We start from the raw sequence: 25,355 nt of genomic DNA on the forward strand, positions 1-25,355 counted from the left end.
TATGTTACAGAAACCGTTTGGAAACAATTAAGGTATGTAAATAAACATTTACAAAATCGTTCTGTGTAAGTAACTAATTTCACAACGTTTGTATCTGCGGCTTGTAGTTCAGCGAGGTAAATTTATGGAAAAATATTTTTTTCTTCTAAAATGTAGTAACTGCGGTTTATATACTGGTGCGCTCTGCAGTCCGGAAGATAGGGTAATTAAAACATTACATTTCATATCTTCCTGACTCATCTCCGGTCGGGATTTGCTCCCAGTAAAACAGTTTACCAGCCCAGTATTAATTATGCGCGTTACGGTGAACAATGGGAATGTCTATGGAAGGTTGCCATTATATCCTTATCAGTGACGCAGCAGGACACGACTGGTATTACATTTACATGAAGTTCCCTGTCAATCATTAATTTACATTTTACATGTGCCTATTCACCCTGCGATGAGGTGGCGACTTGTCCAGGGTGTACCCCGCCTTCCGCCCGAGTGCAGCTGAGATAGGCGCCAGCGCCCCCAAAAGGGAATAAGCGGTAGAAAATGGATGGATGTGCTTATTCAAGCACAACAGGCACAGACATGGATTGCAGGGCCCTATGCACAGTACGTTATCTGTGAATAGGGAGGGCAACATTAAACCTATCTTGCCAAATGCAAAGATGACTAACTCCTGTGGTTTACATACCCCTAGTAGAAACTCTCAAGCCATCACATTGGGATTGGTGCAATAATTATACTTACTGTATTTCAAAATTGTGAATTCTGAACTGAGATATGAGTTTTAGTTTTTCCAGATGTACTTACATTGATGACAGAGTCCTTGAACTTGATGTGGAGTCTGTAGTTAGAAATAGCAATGACAGCCTCAACTGCATGGCCAAGATATTCCACCCCTTCCCCCTGTAGAACTGGGAAGGGTATCTGTAAAGACAAAACACAGATTGCAGAAATACAAGGAGTACCAAAAAAGCAGATTCAAACACTTGTCAACGGTGTACCACATCTACTAAAGTCAAGTCAAAGCTGTGGCTTTCGTTTTTGATGTAACATTATGAATTATGACTTTTTCTCCCTTACATTTAAAATAAAAGAATATTGAGGCTCTATTTCTATAATGTCCTGATGTCTGTCATTTGTATTTATTTTTTTTTTTTTAAGAATATTGTCACCTAAAATAATATTCAATACAAAGTTCCAACTTTAGTGTTCTAGTCAAGCTAAATTCCTACCAACTAAAGTGGTCACTCGTGTCACGAGTACCCTAATTTAAGCATTTTGAGATATGAGCTCAGCTGTTTGTTGTTATGCTTTAAATTGAGAGCATAAAATTAAAAGTCACAAGTCTTTCTGCCGCTGGTTGAGGTAGAACCCCCTGCCAGAGATCGACACAATCCTGCCCTCCTACCACCGGAACTGTGAAAGTGAACGCAAAGGAGAACGAACGATGACGAAGAAGAAAAAGCAAACAACGGTCTCGGAATCAGAAAAACAAACCACCAGAAACAAGATCAACCATGTAGCCTACCCAACGAGGCAACCCGAGTGTAAATTTCCGATATGAGTGTTTTGAATAACGACTTTGGTCATGGAACCAATTAAGCTTATAAGATATGGTACTACTTAACAGTAAAGTAGTAATTTGTTTGTGAATAGATCCAACTTTTAACAGCAAGCCAAAAAATAGATAAAAAGCTCACACTTGATATTTCAACTAGGGTTACAATTATTCGGGGAGGGGATGTTTTATGTGCGAACTGTAAAAATTGGCAAAAATGGGGATAAAAAGAAGACATGAGAAAGTCTGTCAGCATATAGTGGGCTTTATCAGTGAGGGGATTCAAATGATGATATTCTAACTTTTGTGTTTTGTGAAAGAAAACTGCAAACATGGAAATTCTCACATTTGTACAAACAGGTAATATATAGAGACACCTAAGTACAGTAGAACAAATGAGGTGGAACACAATTCTTTCCAGGATGCCGTTTCCATCAGTTATTTGTTTGGAGTTTAATCAAAATTACTACATTAATCTACTCATGGGTGAAACAATGCAGGGGGTGGAGAGCAAAGATTACCGCTTGCAAGCCAGGTCACATCCCATACAGTAAAGTCTAACCAATCCTACATTAGCATGCAACGCTGAGTCATGCAGAAATGGAATCACTGATGCATGAGCACGCAAGAAGACTGGTGACTGACGATGAGGATTATTGTAAACGGTCAGAAAATCAAGTCCTATTGAAACTTGCGCAGACTGAGTGAAGAGTGCAGCCTTATTTTAAGGACATATTTAAGTTACAAGTCATTGGAATACAAGTTAGAATCTACAGCAGGGCTATTCACCTGGCCAGGGAATGACGCAATACCGCCGGCCCCCGAGTTCAAAATTTGAAAGAAACATTTTTGCAGCAAATACCTGAAAACAGAGTGCTCCAGTTAAAGAGGAACTTGGAACACAGTAAAATCTGCAGATCCTTGCATTACATGCCATTATGGCATTTACATAACTGAGGTTTTCCTCAAGAAAGCCCTGTAGGTCCTCTCCTTTTTGGCAGTTACACGTTTTCACCTTATGATTAAGATGTTGCTGTAGCTTTGTTTACTTCAGATACAGTCCGTAGTCATTTGTGAGAGACTCATATTTTTGCTGTAGATTCCTAAAAAGTCTAGAGTCCTGTCAAAGCTAATCTTTTACTAGCATTTTTGCAGAAGAACCTTAAAAACAAAATAAAATGTCTACAGTGGAGAACACTGGTTCTCTAGGAATATACTAAATAAGACTAAATAGTGAATGGAGAAGTCCGCCATCCAGTCTTTAGCTTTCTGACCCCCAAAACAATTTAATTGATCAAACAGCTATTATCTAAATCTGCTGGTGTCTGAACTAAAATTTTGATAATTCAAAAATATTTTTTATAAGTCTAAATGGGAGATGGGGTACTTTACTTTCAAGAAAATTACATTGATCGAGATCAAAAAAATTTAGGGCAAATTAAACTGTCACTGACTGCACTGTTGCTGCTTCTCTGCCTAAATATGTGTGTGCGCTTGGTGAATACATGTGGGTACAGCTTAACCTAGGAACTGCAACATAAACTCTGCACTGAGATACCGACACAGCCAAATATAGGCAGCAAGCTGGCTGAAACCAGCTAGCACTATTAGGAATTTGCAAAAACTTGCATCATTCAGATTCACAGTCATGTGCAATATGTACATATACGTAATTAATGACCATTAAATATTGCATGGGAAATCATAACTTCAAATCTAGGTAGGTAAAAGTCTGAATTATCTCAACTTTCTGATTCCTTGCATGCATAAAAAATGTAAGTCAGGGAATGTGTCGCCAAATAAAATAAAATATTGATTCAACAGCAGCAGAAATGAAAATGTAGAGCTCCAGTCTGTGTGCTACTCTGCGAAAGGGAGCAGAATATGTCCTGCTGAGAAGGACAGTTAACATGCTGTACAGCCTGACAGTTTTAAACCAGCTGCAATCCAAAAGTAGATGCATGAGTCATTGAGCGCCTGCAAGTGCAGCAAAAGATAGAGTCACGTTTCCGCCACAAAGACTTCAGCAGGAGAAACGATTAATTTTTTTTAAATCTTATTATTTATTTTTTTTAAAAAGGAGAGGAAGAGGCTCATGAATAACTGACTCGTGAGTCGTGACTTCCGGTTGAAGAAGCTGGCCAATGAGAACACGAAAGTGTACACGCAGCTGCACGCATGCATCCGAGCAGCAAGGCAGCAGAGTGTTAAGTGATACATCTAGTGGGGGAAATGCCTGCAAGAAAATTGCACCAAGAAATGTGGACTTTCAGTGTAATGATCATAGAGTGCCTTCACAAAATGTGTCTACATGTGAGTGGAACAGAAATGTAGCCAGGGGACTAAAAATACATAATGCTAGCAATAGGGGATTAGCTAGGCAATTAGAATTAAACGGCAATACGATCACGTACTTTTTCACGCAAATCAGCCAATACTGACACGTTTGATCAGCACATCCCTAGTTTCAACCAGATGTCCTAGACGCATTTCCAATTTTTGCTTGTCCCTGTCAGAAGTCTACCAGCCTCATTTTGCACCAACGGTATTCTTTTGATGCTAGATATAAAGAGACCCGAAAATAACGTTAGAATAATAAGATACAGTGCCCTCCCACTATGACCTGTCTCAAAAATAATCAAGCGTGAGCATGTAGACAGACACTGAAAATCTTTAATTCTGTTTATTTCGGGAAAAAATGGTTCATAGATATGCATGGTGCATTTGTAATTTAGATATACGATAGGATATAACTCATCCTATTTTTAAAATCAAAGACAAACTACGAGAAATGTCTGTTAGGTCTCCATAATATGTAATGTGAAGTGAGTTAAATTTATATAGGGCTTTTCTCTGAGACTCAAAGCGCTTTAAATAGTGAAACCCATTATCTACATCTTTAAGCTACATTTAAACCACTGTGGGTGGCACTGGGAGCAGGTAGGTAAAGTGTCTTGCCCGAGGACACAACGGTAGAAACTAGGATGGGGGAAGTGGGGATAAAACCATGAACCCTGAAGTTGCTGGCACGGCCGCTCTACCAACTGAGCCACGCCGCCGCACAATGATGGTTCTTTGGTGAAAAATGCACATCTATTTTGTTTTAGAGACATATTTGAAAGCCATATTTCGTTCCCTTTTAAAACAGCTCGCTTTAGAAGCAAATTAACCCCTCACGCTGAGTTGGCATTCGCCCTCGTTTGTTCTGTATTTTTTTACATTTTCTAGCTTTTATTGTGCACTTTAGACATCGATAACCGGCACCAGCCATCTGTTTGGAGTGACTTTCCTCAAAACACAACATCCCAGATATAGCAAAATCAACGGGCGCGATAAGGAGACTATATGCGGGCGGACGAGAGAAAAGAAGCAGACACCAAAGACTGCAGGTCTGCAACTATACACTAAAGTTAAACTTCTACAGAGTCTGTAAATCTCCATTGCTAAATCCTGGTCCTATCCATGTGTATATTGACGATAAAAGTATTTTCTATTCTATAGCATGTTAATAATTTCACTACAGCCGCTTTGAACACTGTAAAGGATTTTAATTAAATTAAAAAAAATACTCCGGGAGAACTTTGAACATGTCACAAGGGAGGTGCGGGACATTGAGTCCGAGTGGACCATGTTCAGAACCTCTATTGTCGAGGCAGCTGATTGGAGCTGTGGCCGCAAGGTTGTTGGTGCCTGTCGTGGCGGTAATCCCAGAACCCGTTGGTGGACACCAGCAGTGAGGGATGCCGTCAAGCTGAAGAAGGAGTCCTATCGGGTTCTTTTGGCTCATAGGACTTCGGAGGCAGTGGACGGGTACCAACGGGCCAAGCGGTGTGCAGCTTTAGCGGTCGCGGAGGCAAAAACTCGGACATGGGAAGAGTTCGGGGAAGCCATGGAAAACAATTTCCGGACGGCTTCGAAGCGATTCTGGACCACCATACGCCGCCTCAGGAAGGGGAAGCAGTGCACTATCAACACCGTGTATGGTGCAGATGGTGTTCTGCTGACTTCGACTGCGGATGTTGTGGATCGGTGGAAGGAATACTTCGAAGATCTCCTCAATCCCACCAACACGTCTTCCTTTGAGGAAGCGGTGCCTGGGGAATCTGTGGTGGGCTCTCGTATTTCTGGGGATGAGGTTGCTGAGGTAGTCAAAAAGCTCCTCGGTGGCAAGGCCCCGGGGGTAGATGAGAGCCGCCCGGAGTTCCTTAAGGTTCTGGATGCTGTGGGGCTGTCTTGGTTGACAAGACACTGCAGCATCGCGTGGACATCGGGGGCGGTACCTCTGGATTGGCAGACCGGGGTGGTGGTCCCTCTCTTTAAGAAGGGGGACCGGAGGGTGTGTTCCAACTATCGTGGGATCACACTCCTCAGCCTTCCCGGTAAGGTTTATTCAGGTGTACTGGAGAGGAGGCTACGCCGGATAGTCGAACCTCGGATTCAGGAGGAACAGTGTGGTTTCCGTCCTGGTCATGGAACTGTGGACCAGCTCTATACTCTCGGCAGGGTTCTTGAGGGTCCATGGGAGTTTGCCCAACCAGTCTACATGTGCTTTGTGGACTTGGAGAAGGCATTCGACCGTGTCCCTCGGGAAGTCCTGTGGGGAGTGCTCAGAGAGTATGGGGTACCGGACTGTCTTAATGTGGCGGTCCGCTCCCTGTATGATCAGTGTCAGAGCTTGGTCCGCATTGCTGGCAGTAAGTCGGACACGTTTCCAGTGAGGGTTGGACTCCGCCAAGGCTGTCCTTTGTCACCGATTCTGTTCATAACTTTTATGGACAGAATCTCTAGGCGCAGTCAAGGCGTTGAGGGGTTCCGGTTTGGTGGACGCGGGTTTGGGTCTCTGCTTTTTGCAGATGATGTGGTCCTGATGGCTTCATCTGGCCGGGATCTTCAGCTCTCACTGGATCGGTTCGCAGCAGAGTGTTAAGCGACCGGAATGAGAATCAGCACCTCCAAGTCCGAGTCCATGGTTCTCGCCCGGAAAAGGGTGGAGTGCCATCTCCGGGTTGGGGAGGAGACCCTGCCCCAAGTGGAGGAGTTCAAGTACCTAGGAGTCTTGTTCACGAGTGGGGGAAGAGTGGATCGTGAGATCGACAGGCGGATCGGTGCGGCGTCTTCAGTAATGCGAACGTTGTATCGATCCGTTGTGGGGAAAAAAGGAGCTAAGCCGGAAGGCAAAGCTCTCAATTTACCAGTCGATCTACATTCCCATACTCACCTATGGTCATGAGCTTTGGGTCATGACCGAAAGGATAAGATCACGGGTACAAGCGGCCGAAATGAGTTTCCTCCGCCGGGTGGCGGGGCTCTCCCTTAGAGATAGGGTGAGAAGCTCTGCCATCCGGGAGGAACTCAAAGTAAAGCCGCTGCTTCTCCACATCGAGAGGAGCCAGATGAGGTGGCTCGGGCATCTGGTCAGGATGCCACCCTAACGCCTCCCTAGGGAGGTGTTTAGGGCACGTCCAGTCGGCAGGAGGCCACGGGGAAGACCCAGGACACGTAGGGAAGACTATGTCTCCCGGCTGGTCTGGGAACGCTTTGGGATCCCCCGGGAAGAGCTAGACGAAGTGGCTGGTGAGAGGGAAGTCTGGGCTTCCCTACTTAGGCTGCTGCCCCCGCGACCCGACCTCGGATAAGCGGAAGATGTATCACGGGTCGCTCCTCTCTGAGCTGCCACCTTACCGTGGTAGAGGAGTTTGCGTGTCCCAATGATCCTAGGAGCTATGTTGTCTGGGGGCTTTATGCCCCCTGGTAGGGTCTCCCAAGGCAAACTGGTCCTAGGTGAGGGACCAGACAAAGAGCAGCTCGAAAACCTCTATGAAAAGTAAAAACAAAGGACCCAGATTTCCCTCGCCCGGACGCGGGTCACCGGGGCCCCCCTCTGGAGCCAGGCCCGGAGGTGGGGCACGATGGCGAGCGCCTGGTGGCCGGGCCTGTACCCATGGGGCCCGGCCGGGCACAGCCCGAAGAGGCAACGTGGGTCCCCCCTCCAATGGGCTCACCACCCATAGCAGGGGGCATAGAGGTCGGGTGCATTGGCTTCATCTGGCCGGGTGAGATAGGGTGAGAAGCTCTGTCATCCGGGAGGAACTCAAAGTAAAGCCGCTGCTCCTTCACATCGAGAGGAGCCAGATGAGGTGGTTCGGGCATCTGGTCAGGATGCCACCCGAACGCCTCCCGAGGGAGGTGTTTAGGGCACGTCCAACCGGTAGGAGGCCACGGGGAAGACCCAGGACACGTTGGGAAGACTATGTCTCCCGGCTGGCCTGGGAACGCCTCGGGATCCCCCGGGAAGAGCTAGAAGAAGTGGCTGGGGAGAGGGAAGTCTGGGCTTCCCTGCTTAGGCTGCTGCCCCCGCGACCCGACCTCGGATAAGCGGAAGAAGATGGATGGATGGATGGAACTTGTGGGTCATAAGCTTCCATCCAGTTTTCTACCACTTGTCCCTGAATACTCAGCTGTATTTGGGCAGTAGGCGGGGTACACCCTGGACAAGTCGCCACCTCATCACAGGGCCAACACAGATCAGAAAATATTCACTCACATTCACAGCTTATTTTAATTAATTATTGCGGCCACCAGGTGTTGCCAAAAACAGTGAGCTTCAATTTCAAGCCAGCATACATCCATTTCAGACAGAACTGAATAGGTGTTTTTTTTTCCATTATTACCATTGTTCTTAGTTTGGCTAATTTTACTTGGTATTTTTTTTATATCATTCTATACAAAGATAGTATTTTAATTAAAACTGCGAAAAGCGTTGACAGGTTCTCGACAACCTAGCAAAGCGGGGACACGTGACACTTCCGAATGCCTGACCGAACACCAAAAAGTTTGGTGGATCAGAGCATGTATAAAAAGTTATGACTGTTATAATTTTCCACCACAAGGTGGCGACCATGGCACCACAGTAGTCCTGCAGTTGTGTCCCACCCAGCCCAACAATCAAACATTTCAGGCATACTTGCCAACCCTCCCAGATTTTCCGGGAGACTCACGAAATTTAGCGCCTCTCCCGAAAACCTCCCGGGACAAATTTTCTCCCGAAAATCTGAAATTCAGGCGAAGCTGGAGGCCACACCTCCTCCAGCTCCATGCGGACCTGAGTGATGTGTCGACAGCCTGTTTTCACGTCCGCATTTCCACAATATAAACAGCGTGCCTGCCCAATGACGTTATAACTGTAGAACGATCGAGGGAGAGTGCTTGGTTTCTTATGTGGGTTTATTGTAAGGCAGTTTCATTAACGTCCTCCCAGCGCGGTAACACAACAGCAGTCACGATTTCGTCTACCGTAAAAGCAGTTCGTCTGCTGTGAACAGCAATGTTGTGACACTCTTAAACAGGACAATACTGCCATCTACTGTACATGCATGTGACTATAACATATACAGCTTTTAGAGAGTGCAGTGCACAACTGCGCACACAACAAGGAGACGAAGCAGAAGAACGAGGTAGATACACCAATGGGGACGCCGACGACGAGTAAGATGAAGAAATACGCTTGTAAGTTCCAAGCCGCAGCTGCGATTGGACCTGGATAGCCTCTGGGAAGAAGTAGTGGACTACCAAGTGCTTGGCAGTGAAGATTTTCCTCAGGAAGCAAAGACTGACGGGTTTTGGGCCATGCTAGGGAGAGATGGAAGATTCCAGACTACTGCATTTGATGAAAGCACTTTTGTGCGTGCCACACAGCAATGGGCATCATCAGAGAGGGTGTTCAGCATGGTTAGAAAAATAGTGACAGAATAGAACAAGGATGAACATTTCAACCCTTAACACTGAAATTCAAGTATTTATTTTATATATATATATATATATATATATATATATATATATATATATATATATATATATATATTTCCTTGAATTGCAGCCGGAGCGCTAATTTAAAACCTCTTCTCACTCCGGCACTTACCAAAGGTATGCAGTAAAAATTTGAGTGTGACTTAAGCTTGGACCTTAAATCCTACTGAATAGCTCTTAATCTTCTTCCCTTTATGTGATTTCAAATTACCCGTATTGAAATCAGCCTCCTCTATTTTGAAAATGATGACAGGGGAAGTGTCACTCATGACATCACGAGTTTGACCAGGCGGTAATACTAAGCATGCGCTAAATATTTTGGCAAGAGAGTTTGACCCCAGTAATTCAAGGCAGGTGCATACTATATGCCCTGCGGCAATTCAAGGAAATACTCATATACATATATATATATACACATACATATACATATATATATACATACATACATTAAATACTAGACTGTGAATTCTAGCTGTAATTATACTCCCCTCTTAACCACACCCCCAACCACGCCCCCCCACTTCCCCAAATCGGAGGTCTCAAGGTTGGCAAGTATGATTTCAGGGAGACTGGCCCATGTAAAAGGAAGTTGTGACAGTCATAATTTTTCACCACAAGGGGTCGAAAATATCAGGGCAAAGTTCATGCAGTTGTGTCCCCTCCAATATCCCAATTCACCATAAAAAATTTCAGGAAGACCAAAACATGTGTACGGAAGTAATGTCTGTTATTTTCTACCTCACGGGCGCGATGACAGTGCCACTGCTGAAAAACATATGCATTTCACCCAATACAATGACGCTCCAAATATTTCAGTAAGATCGGAACAAGTGTAAAGAAGGTATTACTGTTATAATTTTTTCACCAAAAGGGGGCGATAAAGGTGCCGCAGTAGTCATGCAGTTGTGTCCCACCTAGCACCACAACCCACCATCAATAATTTCATGAAGATCAGCAAATGTCTAAGGAAGTTTTGACTTTTATAATTCCCACCACGAGGGGGTGATAATGGCCCCACTGCAGTAATACAGTTAAATCCAAACTGATACTCTGACCCACCCCCAAAAATGTTGGTAAGGTCGGGGCATGTGAAAGGACGTCATAAGTGTTAAGTAATATGTAAAAATATGTACAATATGATTCCTGCTGATATTATATCGGGTGATGGTCGGTATCTGCCAATATTTAAGGCATTGACATCGTATCAGAATTGAAAAAGTAATAATCAGGACACTCCTTGTGACAAACCACAATCGCCAGTGAGATTTCATTAAAGTACAAGTAGAGTGGAAAAACAAGTTGCCTCTATATTGAAGCTATTATCAAATATATATATGATTCATGACACCAAAATACTTCCAATGTTGGCAAATAAATAGATATGATCACAATCGTATCAATCTCACAGAGATTCCCAAGCCATTTCTAGAGACAATAAGGAAGCCAGTCACGTGATCCGTGACATAGCCAGAGAAGGCACAGATCTTCCCAAAAAACAACAATGCTAATCAAGTAGACTTTTTGAGAGCAAACGATTACTTTTGGAAAAATTATGATCCAGGACCTTATATTTTTGAGTTCTGACACAGAGGATGAGTAATAAGTTTTAGAAGCAGAGTGATGGATGCAGTTTCATTGTGACTGTATAACATCTGCAGCATTGTTCGATGCTAAACATGCAAATTAACCACAACAAACAAACTAAAAACACTAAAATTTCCACTCTCGCTGGGATACCTACCGACGGGACGCTCACATAATTCTGTTAGGATGAATAATCAATCACAATCCTCACAAAGGGTTAAAAAAAAGTTCCTGCACGAAGTCTTTAAGGGTCTATTTCGCCAACTAGGGGACATGACAGTTAACGTTACATGGCCAAATTGATCTACTCCCAGGTGAGAGATGCATGAATAAGTCTAGAAATTTACTTTTAGCAAGTTTAAGACTAAGCAGAAGCAGCAGTCAGCTCAGTTTTTTAACAATAGCAGGGGTCCGGTCCGATCCGGTGGCCATGTACTGCTTGCCTGTGTATCGGCTGGGGACATCTCTGCGCTGCTGATCCGCCTCCGCTTGGGATGGTTTCCTGCTGGCTCCGCTGTGAACGGGACTCTCGCTGCTGTGTTGGATCTGCTTTGGACTGGACTCTCGCGACTGTGTTGGACCCATTGTGGATTGAACTTTCACAGTATCATGTTGGACCCGCTCGACATCCATTGCTTTCCTCCTCTCTAAGGTTCTCATAGTCATCATTGTCACCGACGTCCCACTGGGTCATTATTGTCACCGATGTCCCACTGGGTGTGAGTTTTCCTTGCCCTTATGTGGGCCTACCGAGTATGTCGTGGTGGTTTGTGCAGCCCTTTGAGACACCAGTGATTTAGGGCTATATAAGTAAACATTGATTGATTGATTAGCTAACATTAATTTAAGGAAATCAATGCGCCGCTAAAAAAGTCATTCTGCATTAGCGCTTATAACAAAATCATTCAAATTTGGTTCATTTTCATGTCACATGTAAATTAGGTATTGTTAGCACTTTTTGGATGCTTTTAGAGAGAGTAGTTCAGTTCATTTATTTACAAACCCCATTTCCGTATTAGTTGGGAAATTGTGTTAGATGTAAATATAAAAGGAATACAATGATTTGAAAATCCTTTTCAACTCGTATTCAATTGAATGCACTACAAAAACAAGATATTTGATGTTCAAACTCAAACTTTGTTTTTTTTTTGCGAATAATTAACTTGGAATTTCATGGCTGCAATATGTGCTAAAGTAGTTGGGAAAGGGCATGTTCACCACTGTTACATCACCTTTTCTTTTAGCAACACTCAATAAACATTTGGGAACTGAAGAAACGAAATTGTTCAAGCTTTGAAAGTGGAATTCTTTCCCCTTCTTGTTCTCCGCTGTTGTATTTTACGCTTCATAATGCGCCACATATTTTAGATGGGAGACAGGTCTGGACTGAAGGCGGGCCAGGAAAGTACCCAAACTCTTTTTTTACGAAGCCATGCTGTCGTAACACGTGCTGAATATGGCCTGGCATTGTCTTGCTGAAATAAGCAGGGGCGTCCATGAAAAATACGGCGCTTAGATGGCAGCATATGTTGTTCCAAAACCTGTATGTACCTTTCGGCATTAATGGTGCCTTCACAGATATGTAAGTTACCCATGCCCTGGGCACTAATGCACCCCCATACCATCACAGAGAATGGCTTTTTAACTTTGCGTCGATAACAGTCTGGTTGGTTTGCTTCTCCTTTGGTTCGGATGACACGATGGCGAATATTTCCAAAAACAATTTGAAATGTGGACTTGTCAGACCACAGAACACTTATCCACTTTGCATAAGTCCATCTTAGATTATCTTGGGCCCAGAGAAGCCGGCGGCGTTTCTGGATGTTTTAGATAAATGGCTTTCGCTTTGCATAGTAGAGCTTTAACTTGCACTTACAGATGTAGCGACGAACTGGATTTAGTGACAGTAGTTTTTTGAAGTGTTCCTGAGCCCATGTGGTGATATCCTTTAGAGATTGATGACTTTTTGATACAGTGCCGTCTGAGGGATGGAAGGTCACGGTCATTCAATGTTGGTTTCCGGCCATGCCGCTTACGTAGAGTGATTTCTCCAGATTTTCTGAACCTTCGGGTGATATTATGTACCATAGATGATGAAATCCCTAAATTTCTTGCAATAGCACTTTGAGAAAAATTGTTCTTAAACTGGTTGACTATTTGCTCATGCAGTTGTGGACAAAGGGGTGTACCTCGCCCCATCCTTTCTTGTAAAAGACTGAGCATGTTTTGGAAAGCTGTTTTTATACGCAATCATGGCACCCACCTGTTCCCAATTAGCCTGCACACCTGTGGGATGCTCCAAATAAGTGTTTGATGAGCATTCCTCAAGTTTATCAGTATTTATTGCCACCTTTCCCAACTTTGTCACATCTTGCTGGCATCAAATTCTTAAGTTAATGATTATTTGCAAAAAAAAAAAAGTTTATCAGTTTGAATATCAAATATGTTGTCTTTGTAGCATATTCAACTGAATATGGGTTGAAAATTATTTGCAAATCATTGTATTCAGTTTAAATTTACATCTAACAATGACCCAACTCATATGGAAATGGGGTTTGTATTTCATTCATTAAAAAAAATCTAACAAAATGAATAAAGTGCAAATAAAATCAACATAACATTAAAAATGTAATATTACGAGTTAATTCATGAGCGTAACAGGGGACCCGCGATCTGTTAGCTATTTATTTAGGATTTTGAACGCATAAAAAAAGCTAAGCATGTGTACTTGACTTACATACGGATTGTGAACAATGACCACCACATCTCTGTCAAAATGTTTTTGTATTTTCAGTATGACTGACCTGATAATATGGCCAGAGTGCAGAAGCAGAATATTACAAACGGCTGACTGAATTTGTGGCATTTTGTGATGTTAAAATCGTGTTTTAACATACTTTGCGGATTGTAAATTATATTAGATATAATGAAACAAATAATATAATGTTAACTTGTACAACTCAGGAGTGGCAAGAAAATTCATATGACGTGAATGTGCCTTAAAATGGGATTTTAATGAAACAATGCATGGCAATTTAGCTTAAAGGCCTACTGAAATTAGATTTTCTTATTTAAACGGGGATAGCAGGTCCATTCTATGTGTCATACTTGATCATTTTGCGATATTGCCCAATTTTTGCTGAGATGATTTAGTAGAGAACATCGATGATAAAGTTCGCAACTTTTGGTCGCTAATAAAAAAGCCTTGCCTGTTCTGGAAGTAGCAGACGATGTGCGCGTGATGTCACGGGTTGTTGAGCTCCTCTCATCTGAACATTGTTTACAATCATGGCCACATGCAGCGAGAGCGATTCGGACCACAAAAGCGACGATTTCCCCATTAATTTGAGCGAGGATGAAAGATTTGTGGATGAGGAAAGTGACAGTTAAGGACTCGAGAAAAAAAAAAAAAAAAAATACGAGGGCAGTGGGAGCGATTCAGATGTTATTAGACACATTTACCAGGATAATTCTGGAAAATCCATTATCTGCTTATTGTGTTACTAGTGTTTTAGTGAGATTATATAGTCGTACCTGCAAGACGGAGGGGTGTGGCCACAAGTGTGGTGACCGCCAGTGTCTCCAAGGGAAGCCACATTTCTCGACGAGGCAAGGCAGCCGGGCTGAGATTATTTTTTTTTTTCCCTCGACGGAGTAAGCATCCGACGGTCGGTGGGAGGCAAGAGAGTCCACAGCTGCAGGAAGAACGACGCAAACTGTCCGCTCATGTCTACGGTAAGAGCCGAATATAAACAAGGAAACACAGGCTGTGTTTGTGTTGCTAAAGGCGGTCGCAATTCACCGCTTCCCACCTACATCTTTCTTCTTTGACATCTCCATAACTCATTGAAAAAATTGCAAAAGATTCAGCAACACAGATGTCCAGAATACTGTACAATTATGCAATTAAAGCAGACCACTTATAGCTTTGATCGGTGCTGGATCAAAATGTCCGCTACAATCCGTGACGTCACGCGCACGCGTCATCATACTGCAACGTTTTCAACAGGATACTTTGCGCGAAATTTAAAATTGCCATTTAGTAGACTAACCCGGCCGTATTGGCATGTGTTGCAATGTTAAATTTCATCATTTATATATAAACTATCAGACTGCATGTCGGTAGTAGTTGGTTTCAGTAGGCCTTTAACTACTTTCCAGAGGGAACTGAACTCAAGAGCAAAGGTTTGATGAATATTGTTGCATTTACCTGAAGACTTGTATCTTCCTTCACCAGTTCCTTTTGGGGGAATAAATCCTTGGCCTTGATGTACTCAAGACTGGGAGGCCCCTCTTCACCCTACAAATACGTAAATGGAAGAAAAAAATATTAAACATTAAGGAAATAAAACATGACTAAAGGGTCTTTAAAATGTAACTGCAGAGAAAATTTAAATCATATAGTACTACACTACGTAAGGAGCAATGAATGGGTCATGGAGGTTGAAAGAATGAGTGTATTAATCAAACAAAAAGTTAATATTCCGGGTTTACATACCCTCTTAACAGGGTGGTTGGCCTTTGATGTTCACTTACTAAAACATAAATTACAAGAGAGATCAACCATTGACTAAGTGAGAACGAAAATTCAATAAAAATATAGCACAGAACTTGCAGTTATGTCAGAGAGACAGGAAAAGGAGTGAGGGAAAAATGTTGCATACATTTTTGAACACTATTATGCTCAAGCCTTGCATTGACTTAAAAGGGGTCAAAGTATGCAAAACCAACTTTTATTACCTGTTGGTAACTGGTTTTCTGCATTTGGATTGCCATAAGGCATGGCATAGATAATACAAAACTTTTGCCTTCTTTTCAACATTTTTAATAAAAAGTAACGTATAGTTTTAACTTGTATCGGGCAGTAGACTCCATTTGAAAGCGCTAAAAACATGGCTGACAATGTGGCGACGCAGTCAAAGAAGATTTTGCTTGCAGGAGGCCTTTGGCTGGTAAATAAGACTGCCCAAAAAACGGTGCATTCTGAAGAGACAGTCAGAAAACAGCTTAAAGATGGTCTGTAAAACATGATCCATGCAAACATGACCAAAGCAACACATTACATGTTATGCACTGCAAGGAAGTGTTTTAAATTTAAAAGAAAATCATAGCGTGCCCCTTTAAATAAAATTACATTGTCTGAAACCCATACTGAGAGTATTAAAAGCAAACTGACCAGATGAATAACATCCTATTATTTTAATCATTATACAAATATTACACATAAGTATGTTAAAGTGTGTGAAAGTAAATCTCACCAAAACATGTATTAGTGCATTTGAAAAGTGTAACTCCTTTAAGTAATGGATCAGACACTTTTTTTTAAATTCTAAATTTCTGGAAAACATAAGCTTCTGTACTGATCGAATGATGTATTTGTTTTTCCAGAGTGCATAATGGGTTCTACTTGTATAGCGCTTTTTTACCTTCAAGGCACTCACAGCGCTTTAACACTACTTCCACATTTACCCATTCACACACACATTCACACACTGATGGAGGGAGCTGCCATGCAAGCCGTTAACAAGCACCCATAAAACAAAAAGATTAAGCCGAAACGATTTGTTGGAGATTGGATTGCGGTCTGAGCAGGCTATTTCGGTGGATTTTGAGCAGACAACATTCCGGAGGAGCCAGCACGTAGCCCTGGAGCACCGTGGCTACCGTGCTCGACAAGGCGGAGTCGCCGTGGTCGAAGGGGCGGCTTGTTAGCCAGATTTAAGATGAACCCAAACAGACCAGCGATAGCAAATCTATTCCTGGCTAATGCGAGATTGCTCGCTCCTCATGGTAAAGAGGATAAGAGGGACGAGGTGAGGCACCATGTAGCACAAAACACTGATGGATAGATGCGCCCTATTGTTTACGGAAACCTGGCTAACATCCTCTATCCCAGACGTTAGCATGAAGCTAACCGGTCACACAACACACAGGCAGGACAGAAACGCAGATGCTACCGGCAAGCGACGTGGGGGTGGATTGTTAACCTACAACAACAACAACAACAACAACAACTGGACTTCAGATTCAGAAGGTAGTAAACAGCCACTGTTCCCAAGATCTGGAATATATTAGTTAGATGCCGACCCTTCGATCTAGCCAGGGAGCACTCTGCTGTCCTGATCACTAACCTGTATGTAGCTCCTGATGCTAGCTCTGCTGCACAATACAATCAGTGCACAACAGAACAAATATCCCGACGCAGTCCACATCATAGCGGGGGATTTTGATCATGCTGACCTGAAAAAGGTTCTACCTAAACTACACCAGCATGTGAAGTGTGCTACGAGGGGAGCTAACACACTGGACAAAGTCTATTCCAACATAAAACATGGATATAGAGCCGAACAACTACCCCAACATGGCAAGTCTGACCACATGTCCCTGCTCCTATTACCAGCTTACATACCAATAGGATAAGTGCCTATCACAACCAAAATGGTCAAAACATGGCCGGATGGAACAGCTGCAGGACTGCTTTGAAACAGTCTGGTCAGTTTTTGAAAACTCAGACTTGGAGCAGTACACAGCAGCGGTCCTGGGGTACATCAAACACTGCATAGACACTGTCACAGTGGACAAGCGCATCAGTCTACCCAAACAGGAAGCCCTGGATGACAAAACAAAAGTACAGGGGTTACTCAAAGAGAGAGACAATGCCTTCAATGCACAGGACCAGCCACTCTACAGTGCTGCCAGAGCCAATCTGAAGAGAGGTATCAGAGAGGAAAAAGCCGAGCACAGGAGGAAAATGGAAGCCCACCTTCAGAGCAACAACACCAAGGAGGTATGTAAAGGAATACAACATGACAAACTTCAGACCCAGTAACCCTTCGGCTGACGGCAACATCTCTTGAGCGGGGGAGTTAAAACAGCTTCTTCGCCCGATTCGAGAGAAAGACACCTGCGGCCGTCACAACACCTCCATCTAACACCCACAGCAGCCGTACCCTTATACTGGAGGAGCATGAGGTGAGGCGCACGCTGAGGGCGGTGAACCCGTGGAAGGCTACAGGCCCAGATGGGGTCCCAGGACAGGTACTGAGCGACTGTGCAGACCAGCTGGCTGGGGTATTTACAAAGATCTTCACCCAGACCCTCTCTCAGTCCATCATCCCATCATGCCTGAAGACCTCCACAATAACTCCGGTGCCGAAGAAGAACTTCATCAGCTGCCTGAATGACTACCGTCCAGTTGCACTTACACCTATAGCCATGAAGTGCTTTGAGAAGCTGGTAGTGTCATTTACTGAACACGTATCAACCTGCAGTTCACATGTACTGTATGGGTCAGAGCTGTGTATAGAGAGAGAATGGCCAAGTTGGTTTCAAAGTTGGTTGCAAATTTGACTCCCAGTAGTCACGAGATGGGCTTTTGACCAATTATTCAGGAGATTTTCTTGCCATACTCTGAGTGGTCAAACGCCCCTCACATGATTGCAGGGTGCTATGTTTGCAACAAACTTTAAAACTGAGTTGTAAAGACTCTCTATACACTGGTCTCTGACGTGAGACTCTGCCAGACGTTCTCAGCAAACCTCACTATGCGTTTGGGCTTTCCAGGTCTGTTCGGCATCCTCCCCCACGATCGGATGATACACCCACAACCTCGATCATCAAACAGCGTATGCTGTCTGTCATGATACATGCTTGACGTGCTGCATGTATCATGAACAATCCCTCAATGGACAGTTGTCTATTTGGTCCAGCTGGCCAGGGATGTTTTTTCCGGTTAATTATGGATAAACACGCCATGTGTGTCGGAATAGCTTGGCTGCAATTTTCACATTTTGCAACTTCGATTCACATTCCCCTCTGTCGGCTTTCGTCTGCTTCAACGTCTCACTCTTCCGGTGTGCTGGCTTCTATAAGCAGTAGTTCATCCTCCATAAATTCACAACGTGGTGGAGACTTGTCCAGGGTGTACCCCACCTATCACTCGAATGCAGCCGAGATAGGCTCCAGCGACCCCCTCCCCCTCCCCCCATGACCCCAAAAAGGGACAAGCGGTAGAAAATGGATGGATGGAAGATAAGGTGGTGAATCCTCATTTGTCCAAAAATAGTTTTTTTTGTTTTGTTTTTTTTACCGATGATTAGACAGTTTTATTGTGACTTTATGGTTTCATACTTCATTTACCGTATTTAATTGAATTGCCGCCAGGCATATAGTATGCGCCTGCCTTGAATTACTGCTGGGTCAAACTCGTTTCGCAAAATAATTAGCGCATGCTTAGTATTACCGCCAAGTCAAACTTGTGACAGCACGAGTGACACTTCCCTTGTCATTTTCAAAATGGAGGAGGCTGATTTCAATACCGGTAATTTGAAATCCCATAAAGTGAAGAAGATTAATAGCTATTCAGTAGGATTTAGGGTCAAAACTATTGAATGCTAAAAAGAACAGTAAGCAGCTATGTTTTATTAATATACCGGTACCTGTCGAGAGGTGGAGCAGACGGTCCGACAGACAGGCAGGGCACGCTAGAGCCCGGCCCAAGATGGCGGCGAGCGAGCAGAGAAGTGCGGAAGAACGACCTGGACTGAGGTTTTATTGAAAAATAAAGTCAAACTGCTCAAGCCATGTTCTTCCTTGGTGGTCCTAGGTACCCGCAAGACGGCTTGAGACAGTCACAATACCGTAGCTGCGTGTGTCAAATATGAGTCAAATGACTCCCACCTCTTGGTGGTAGAGGGCGCTAGTGATCCTTCTTGAGACTGCTCAACTGCAGAAGTGAAATGAGTGACGTAATATGTGCTGGGACGGATATGACGGACCTTTTAGGATGTAACACTCCTATTCTGGTTATGTAAACAAACGGGCTGAAATAAAGCATTTTCCTGTCCTAAATACCCAGTGTATTATTTATACAATAACACTTCCTGGTGGCAGCGGTGGGATAAAGAGATCACCCACGGAGCAGAACGAGAGGGGGAGTTGTCCAAGGATGATTCTCTTGTCGCCCGTGAGGAGCCGAGCTAACTGATAGCCGCTGTCTGAACGTTGGGAGCAACCCAAACGAGAGTGCGCTATGGCTACACACCGACCGACCATGAACTGGACCAGCAAGAGTGAGCAGAGTGCGTTTATTAAAATAAAACAGTTTTCTAAACTGGAATTTCAATCGAAGCAGGAGGTAATAAAGAAAGATATCCATCGAGACAGAGACTTTTAAAACTGAAGAAAGATAAGGAAGACTTCTATAAACAAGTTATCGATGCTTTTGATCAGAAGGAGCTGGCATGGACTATATTTATAAGTAAAGGCAAGACTATGTTTTTCTTACTAAATGTGCTTTTCTTGATGGTATTCTTACATCACACTCAAATTGTTACTGCATGCCTTTGGTAAGTGCCGGAGTGAGAAGAGGTTTTAAAATAATTAGCGCATGCTTACTTTTACTGCACGCCTTTGGTAAACGCAGGAGAGAGGAGAGGTTTTAAATTAATTAGCGCCCCGGCGGCAATTCAAGGAAATACGGTACTCATGTATTTCAGGCAATGACATGAAAAAAAAAAAAAAGTACAAGGTAAAAAATACGTAATGACAAATTAAATTGATGTCAGAGTTCATTGTTTGTTACAAAGTCTACCATGATTAGAACACACAAGTGTTTTGTATCTGGAAGTAGGAACACATTGTCGGCCGTAGGCTGCTATGGAAAGGGAAATAAATGCGCCGAATAATTAGTTCCGGCAATGATTAAAATGACCAAAATCAGGTAAATATTGCACACATTACATATTATGTTTGTTGCTACATTATATGTAGAATTGCACTGTGTATGCAAAACTCTGATGGAAGGTTTTGAAGTTGTTTTAGAAGGCTTTTAAGGCTACAACGGTGACCCCCATTTGCCACATCTTTCAAGCATTTATCATCATCAATAAAAGAAAAGACGTATGTGTTCTTGTCTCTTATAATGATTGTGAACAATAGGCAACATTCCCAAAAAAGTGCAGTACCCCAAAAAGACAAAAAAAATATTATTTAAATCAGTGCCAAAGGTAAGAACTTTAAATATTTAATTGATACTGTTACACCGCCACACTGGATTTTTTCAGATTCAAATTGTGATCAAAAATGTAATCATTAAATTATTTTGAAAATTTGAAGGACATATCAGCATTGGTATGACCAACACTGCCCCTGTAAGTACTTGCTTTTGGATAGATACATAAAAGATACATACATTCATCGAAGCGCCCAAAACTAAGAAAAAAGAAGAATAAGCGTTTATCTTTTAACAGAAACATACACTTCTGTTTAAAGATAGGTTAGAAAAACAAAGATACAAACCAGATATTAACAGTAAATTAGCAGGTCGATTAATACAGAAAATACAACTGAAAATTTTGCAATATGTTACCGCATAAGTCAGCCGCAAAATTGGGAGCCTTTGTAACCCGTTTTTAAAATGGATCGATTTTTATTTGTATACCAAATATTTTGTAATATGTATTATTGTAGGAGGCTGCAGTATTATCAGGATATTGATCATTAGGCCATTTTGACCATCTCTACTTACTATTTGTTGTTTTGGGGATTTTGTCATTTGTTCTGATACAAGGATGAAAGAATTATGACTAAATGTAACTCCAAGCTGTCCTCACATAGCTAACGAAAGAAGGAAGAACTGGTCTCAGATTTACAGGTAATATTTATGGCTCATTAATATTTACAATCATTTACAAATTAGTTACACATCCTCTTGCCAAAGTTACCCTCATCAATAATTAGAACAACTCAAGTGGCTCCCTCTTCTTCACTTCCTTTTTTTAGGACTGGCCCCTACCTTTGTAAACACTTTTTGACACACGGACTAAAAAACCCATTGAAATTGTCTGCCATTTTGCTATAAAGAGTGAAAAATTCTTCATCAGGGCTCACTTTTGCAGAAACTCGCTTTTGTTGAAGCCCACACCCGATGTTGATCGTACACAATATTGACTGATTGACAATGCTTTTGTGGGAGTGAGAATATACTTGTAAAATCTTCGAGATGATCCGACATTTGACTTTTCAAGTAAAGAACAGTGGTGAAGAGTCTAACATCGTAGAAGGATGTGGAACGTCAACTTTGTGATTTCACATGAGAACTCGTCAGAGGACCTGCTACACCCGGATCAAAGTTGGGCAGTTTGAGCCACCAGCTGGCATTGACGTATTTGTTTTTTGGAAGGGAATAAAAGGTTACCTTTGTGTACAAGGCAGAGGTTATCAAAACCTATTATATTAAATCCTCTCCAAATACAATAATTGAGCAGGACCGCATGAATTCAATCTTAAGTCTTTACATCTTAATGAGTACTCCAGCATCTTGCTTTGTCCTGACCTTTTTGCTGCTTTAACTTTTTAACACCTTTTACTGAATTCTTTGATAAGGCACTCTGAAAGGCTTAAATTAAAATGAACGAGGAGTACAACATCTGTGTGGTCGATGCTAGTGATGCTGTATCAAGGATATATTATGTTTGGTGCTTCTAAACATGTACAATCTAAATAGTGAGGAAAGGTTACACGAGTTATCATGGATGCTTTACTTCTGTCAAATTCTACAGAACACATCAGATGTAAGGTGCCATTGTTTGACAAGATTAAAGAGAATGAGACACCACAATTTCCCTTTCAAGAGAAACAAATATGGAGCACAGCTGGCCTGGCAAAGTTTTTTGCTTTGTCACTGTTGTCAGCTTCTGCACCATACCGCACTTCTGTTCAAGCAGAAATTAAAGTGCCCCACCAGACAGGTCCATGCATACTGTATAAGCATGAGACTGCATGCACTTTGTAAAATACAAGAATTATGGATGAAAGCACATCTAATGCAGTGATAGGCTGATAAAAGGTGAGAACAGCTAGAACAGCAGATTGTGCAAATCTGATGTAGTAAAATCAGAAGATGTGAAAATGTATACAGCACTTTGGAGGGTATTCTAATAGGAAAACTAAACTTAAATATGAGTAAAAAGAACAAAAAACATGCTTTACTAAAATGTAACCTTGGGAGAAAACACATGCACAGGCTCCAAGAATGAGTGTCTCGTTGCCATGGCGACAGCAATCGCTCCATGTTTAAGGTTTTGGAAACAATTATCTCTCCTTACTCAACAGATAATTTACTAAATCTGCCTAACCTACTCAGTGGCCTAGTGGGTAGAGTGTCCGCCCTGAGATCGGTAGGTCTTCAGTTTAAATCCCGCCTGAGTCATACCAAAGACTATAAAAATGGTACACATTACCTCCCTGCTTGGCACTCTGCATTAAAAGGGTTGGAATTGGGGGTTAAATCACCATAAATGATTCCCAGGCGCGGCACTGCTGCTGCCCACTGCTCCCCAGGGGGTGATCAAGGGTGATGGGTCAAATGCAGAGAATAATTTCGCCACACCTAGTGTGTGTGACAATCATTGGTACTTTAACGCTTTGTCTGAGAACAAGCAGATTAAAGAACTACTATCAAATGTACATTTTACCTTGTGCAGTACAACTTTGTATATTTCTGTAAGGCAACGCTGCGCAGATTGAAAAATGTCAGACAGCAGGTCAGAAGGAAAAAAGTGACGAGAGCACAAAAAAAAAACAGTCAAGAAGACTAGGTCCTACTGCAGACTACTTAATGGGTCCTTTTTCTTGCAACATAAATATTTTATAGATCAGTGTTCTGAAGGTTCAGTCCAACTATAGTCTTATAATTTCAGTTATACAGTATGCTGACAAGAGCTGAGGAAACTACAGAGGGTGGTTTGAAACAGAATGAGGCACAGAAATCATCTTTCACACATCATAAACTCTATCTGTACACTCACTAAAATAAGATCAGTTAGTCACCTTGAAAATTGTGATCGCTAAAGAAGGCCTTCAGAGAAAGTTTTTTTGTTGGGTTTTCTTTTCTATTATACAATGTCAATAAAAAGTGGTTAAATAATGTATGGCCAAACGGTTCAAGTCAGGCGTGTTGACAAATGTTCCATCAAGGACCACATACAAAAAATGATGCAGGGGAATCACTTTGTCATTCTTCACTAAACTGAAACCAATCCAATATAAGCAAATACTCAGTAAACTATCTTAGCTTGGTGTTGCAGTTAAAGTACTCTAATACCAACCTGCTAAGACATTTAACAAGCACAGCCACATTTTGTTTAAGGTGCAGGTCATGCTAAGAAAGAAAGCTTGTTATAGGAGGAGGAGCGAGCCAGCAAAAGATTTACTGTTGCCTCGACTAAGGAACATAATCCAAGCTTCACAGACTGAACTCAGAACTGAAATTAGACAAAATTCTTACTGAAATTAGACAAAATTCTTACCTCGAGAGCAACAAGTGCCAAGTATGAAAAATGCGTGTTATGATGGCAGGTCTGGTATTATCTAATAATACACTAGTATATTAGAAGGCTGTTTGCAACTCGTTCAAAGTAAAATATTTTGAACCAAACAATGTAACAAGAACACCACCGCTTGCTTATGTTACCATTAGTTGTTTAAGAGAATATATTTAATAATCGCGTCTATATTTGTCACAACTACAAGTTCAATCCATCCATTTACTACCGCATGTCCCTCTTGGGTTCGCGAACTCACTTACATTCAAACACTAGGGTCAATTTAGTGTTGCCAATCTATCCGCAGGTGCATGTCTTTGGAGGTGGGAAGAAGCCGGAGTACCCAGAGGGAACCCACGCAGTCACAAGGAGAACATGCAAACTCCATACAGAAAGACCTCAAGCCCGGGAATGGCACCCAGGACATAGGACCTTTGTAAAAACACTTCCACACAGACAGAATGAAATGTTGGCTTTGATTGGCTTTATTTTTTTGTGTTCTGTACACATGCGCATGAGGGAAATAAGCTGCAAGGGCCACCAGGCAGAGTTTAAACCGGTGAATGAGACTATGAATCAATTGAAACAGTGCTCTGTAAGCATTTATCTCGCCGTGACCAACAGCACCTTTAATGAGAAGTTTAGTTGTTTAAGTAAACATACGTGTTTCGTTTTTTGTTCAATATACAGAGAGGCTGTATTGCCCAGGCTGCTGCACCTCGCGACACAACCTTGGATAATGGTTACTGTGACCAAAATTATCAGCGTTATAATCATTGCGGTATAGTTGAATGGGCTCATAAAGTAATTTTTTTTTTTTTTTTTTTTTTACAATAACTAAAATAAATTGTGGGGTTCTACTCCGTTCAAATGTCTTTGAATGCACCATTAAAACACATCAGTCTCATATTCTTTCTGAGTATAGCTCGATCAGTCTGGTCTAACCCCGGATTTCCACTGAATACGTACCATCGTTTTGTTGCAGCTTTGAGAAATTTTGACAAGATCTCTCAAATCCGTGAGTAAATCAGGTGAAAAGGGGAGTTGTAGTTTGCTTTACTACAAACAGTTTATTCTGTCCTTCCAGA

At 42.3% G+C, this 25,355-nt stretch overlaps 1 protein-coding gene across 2 annotated transcripts in view; it reads right to left on the reverse strand.

The window, feature by feature from the left end:
* Positions 1-25,355, reverse strand: part of mtmr4 (myotubularin related protein 4) — a 66,630-nt gene that overhangs the window by 35,525 nt on the left and 5,750 nt on the right. For both annotated transcript variants that reach the window (XM_061898008.1, XM_061898009.1), the window contains exons 2-3: positions 15,153-15,242; positions 802-918 (exon numbers count right to left, since the gene is read on the reverse strand). In XM_061898008.1, the coding sequence (XP_061753992.1) occupies positions 802-918; positions 15,153-15,242 (207 nt within the window). The remainder of the gene's footprint in view (positions 1-801; positions 919-15,152; positions 15,243-25,355) is intronic.

The sequence above is a fragment of the Nerophis ophidion genome, linkage group LG04 (genome assembly GCF_033978795.1).
Source record: "Nerophis ophidion isolate RoL-2023_Sa linkage group LG04, RoL_Noph_v1.0, whole genome shotgun sequence".
Classification (NCBI taxonomy): Eukaryota; Metazoa; Chordata; class Actinopteri; order Syngnathiformes; family Syngnathidae; genus Nerophis; species Nerophis ophidion.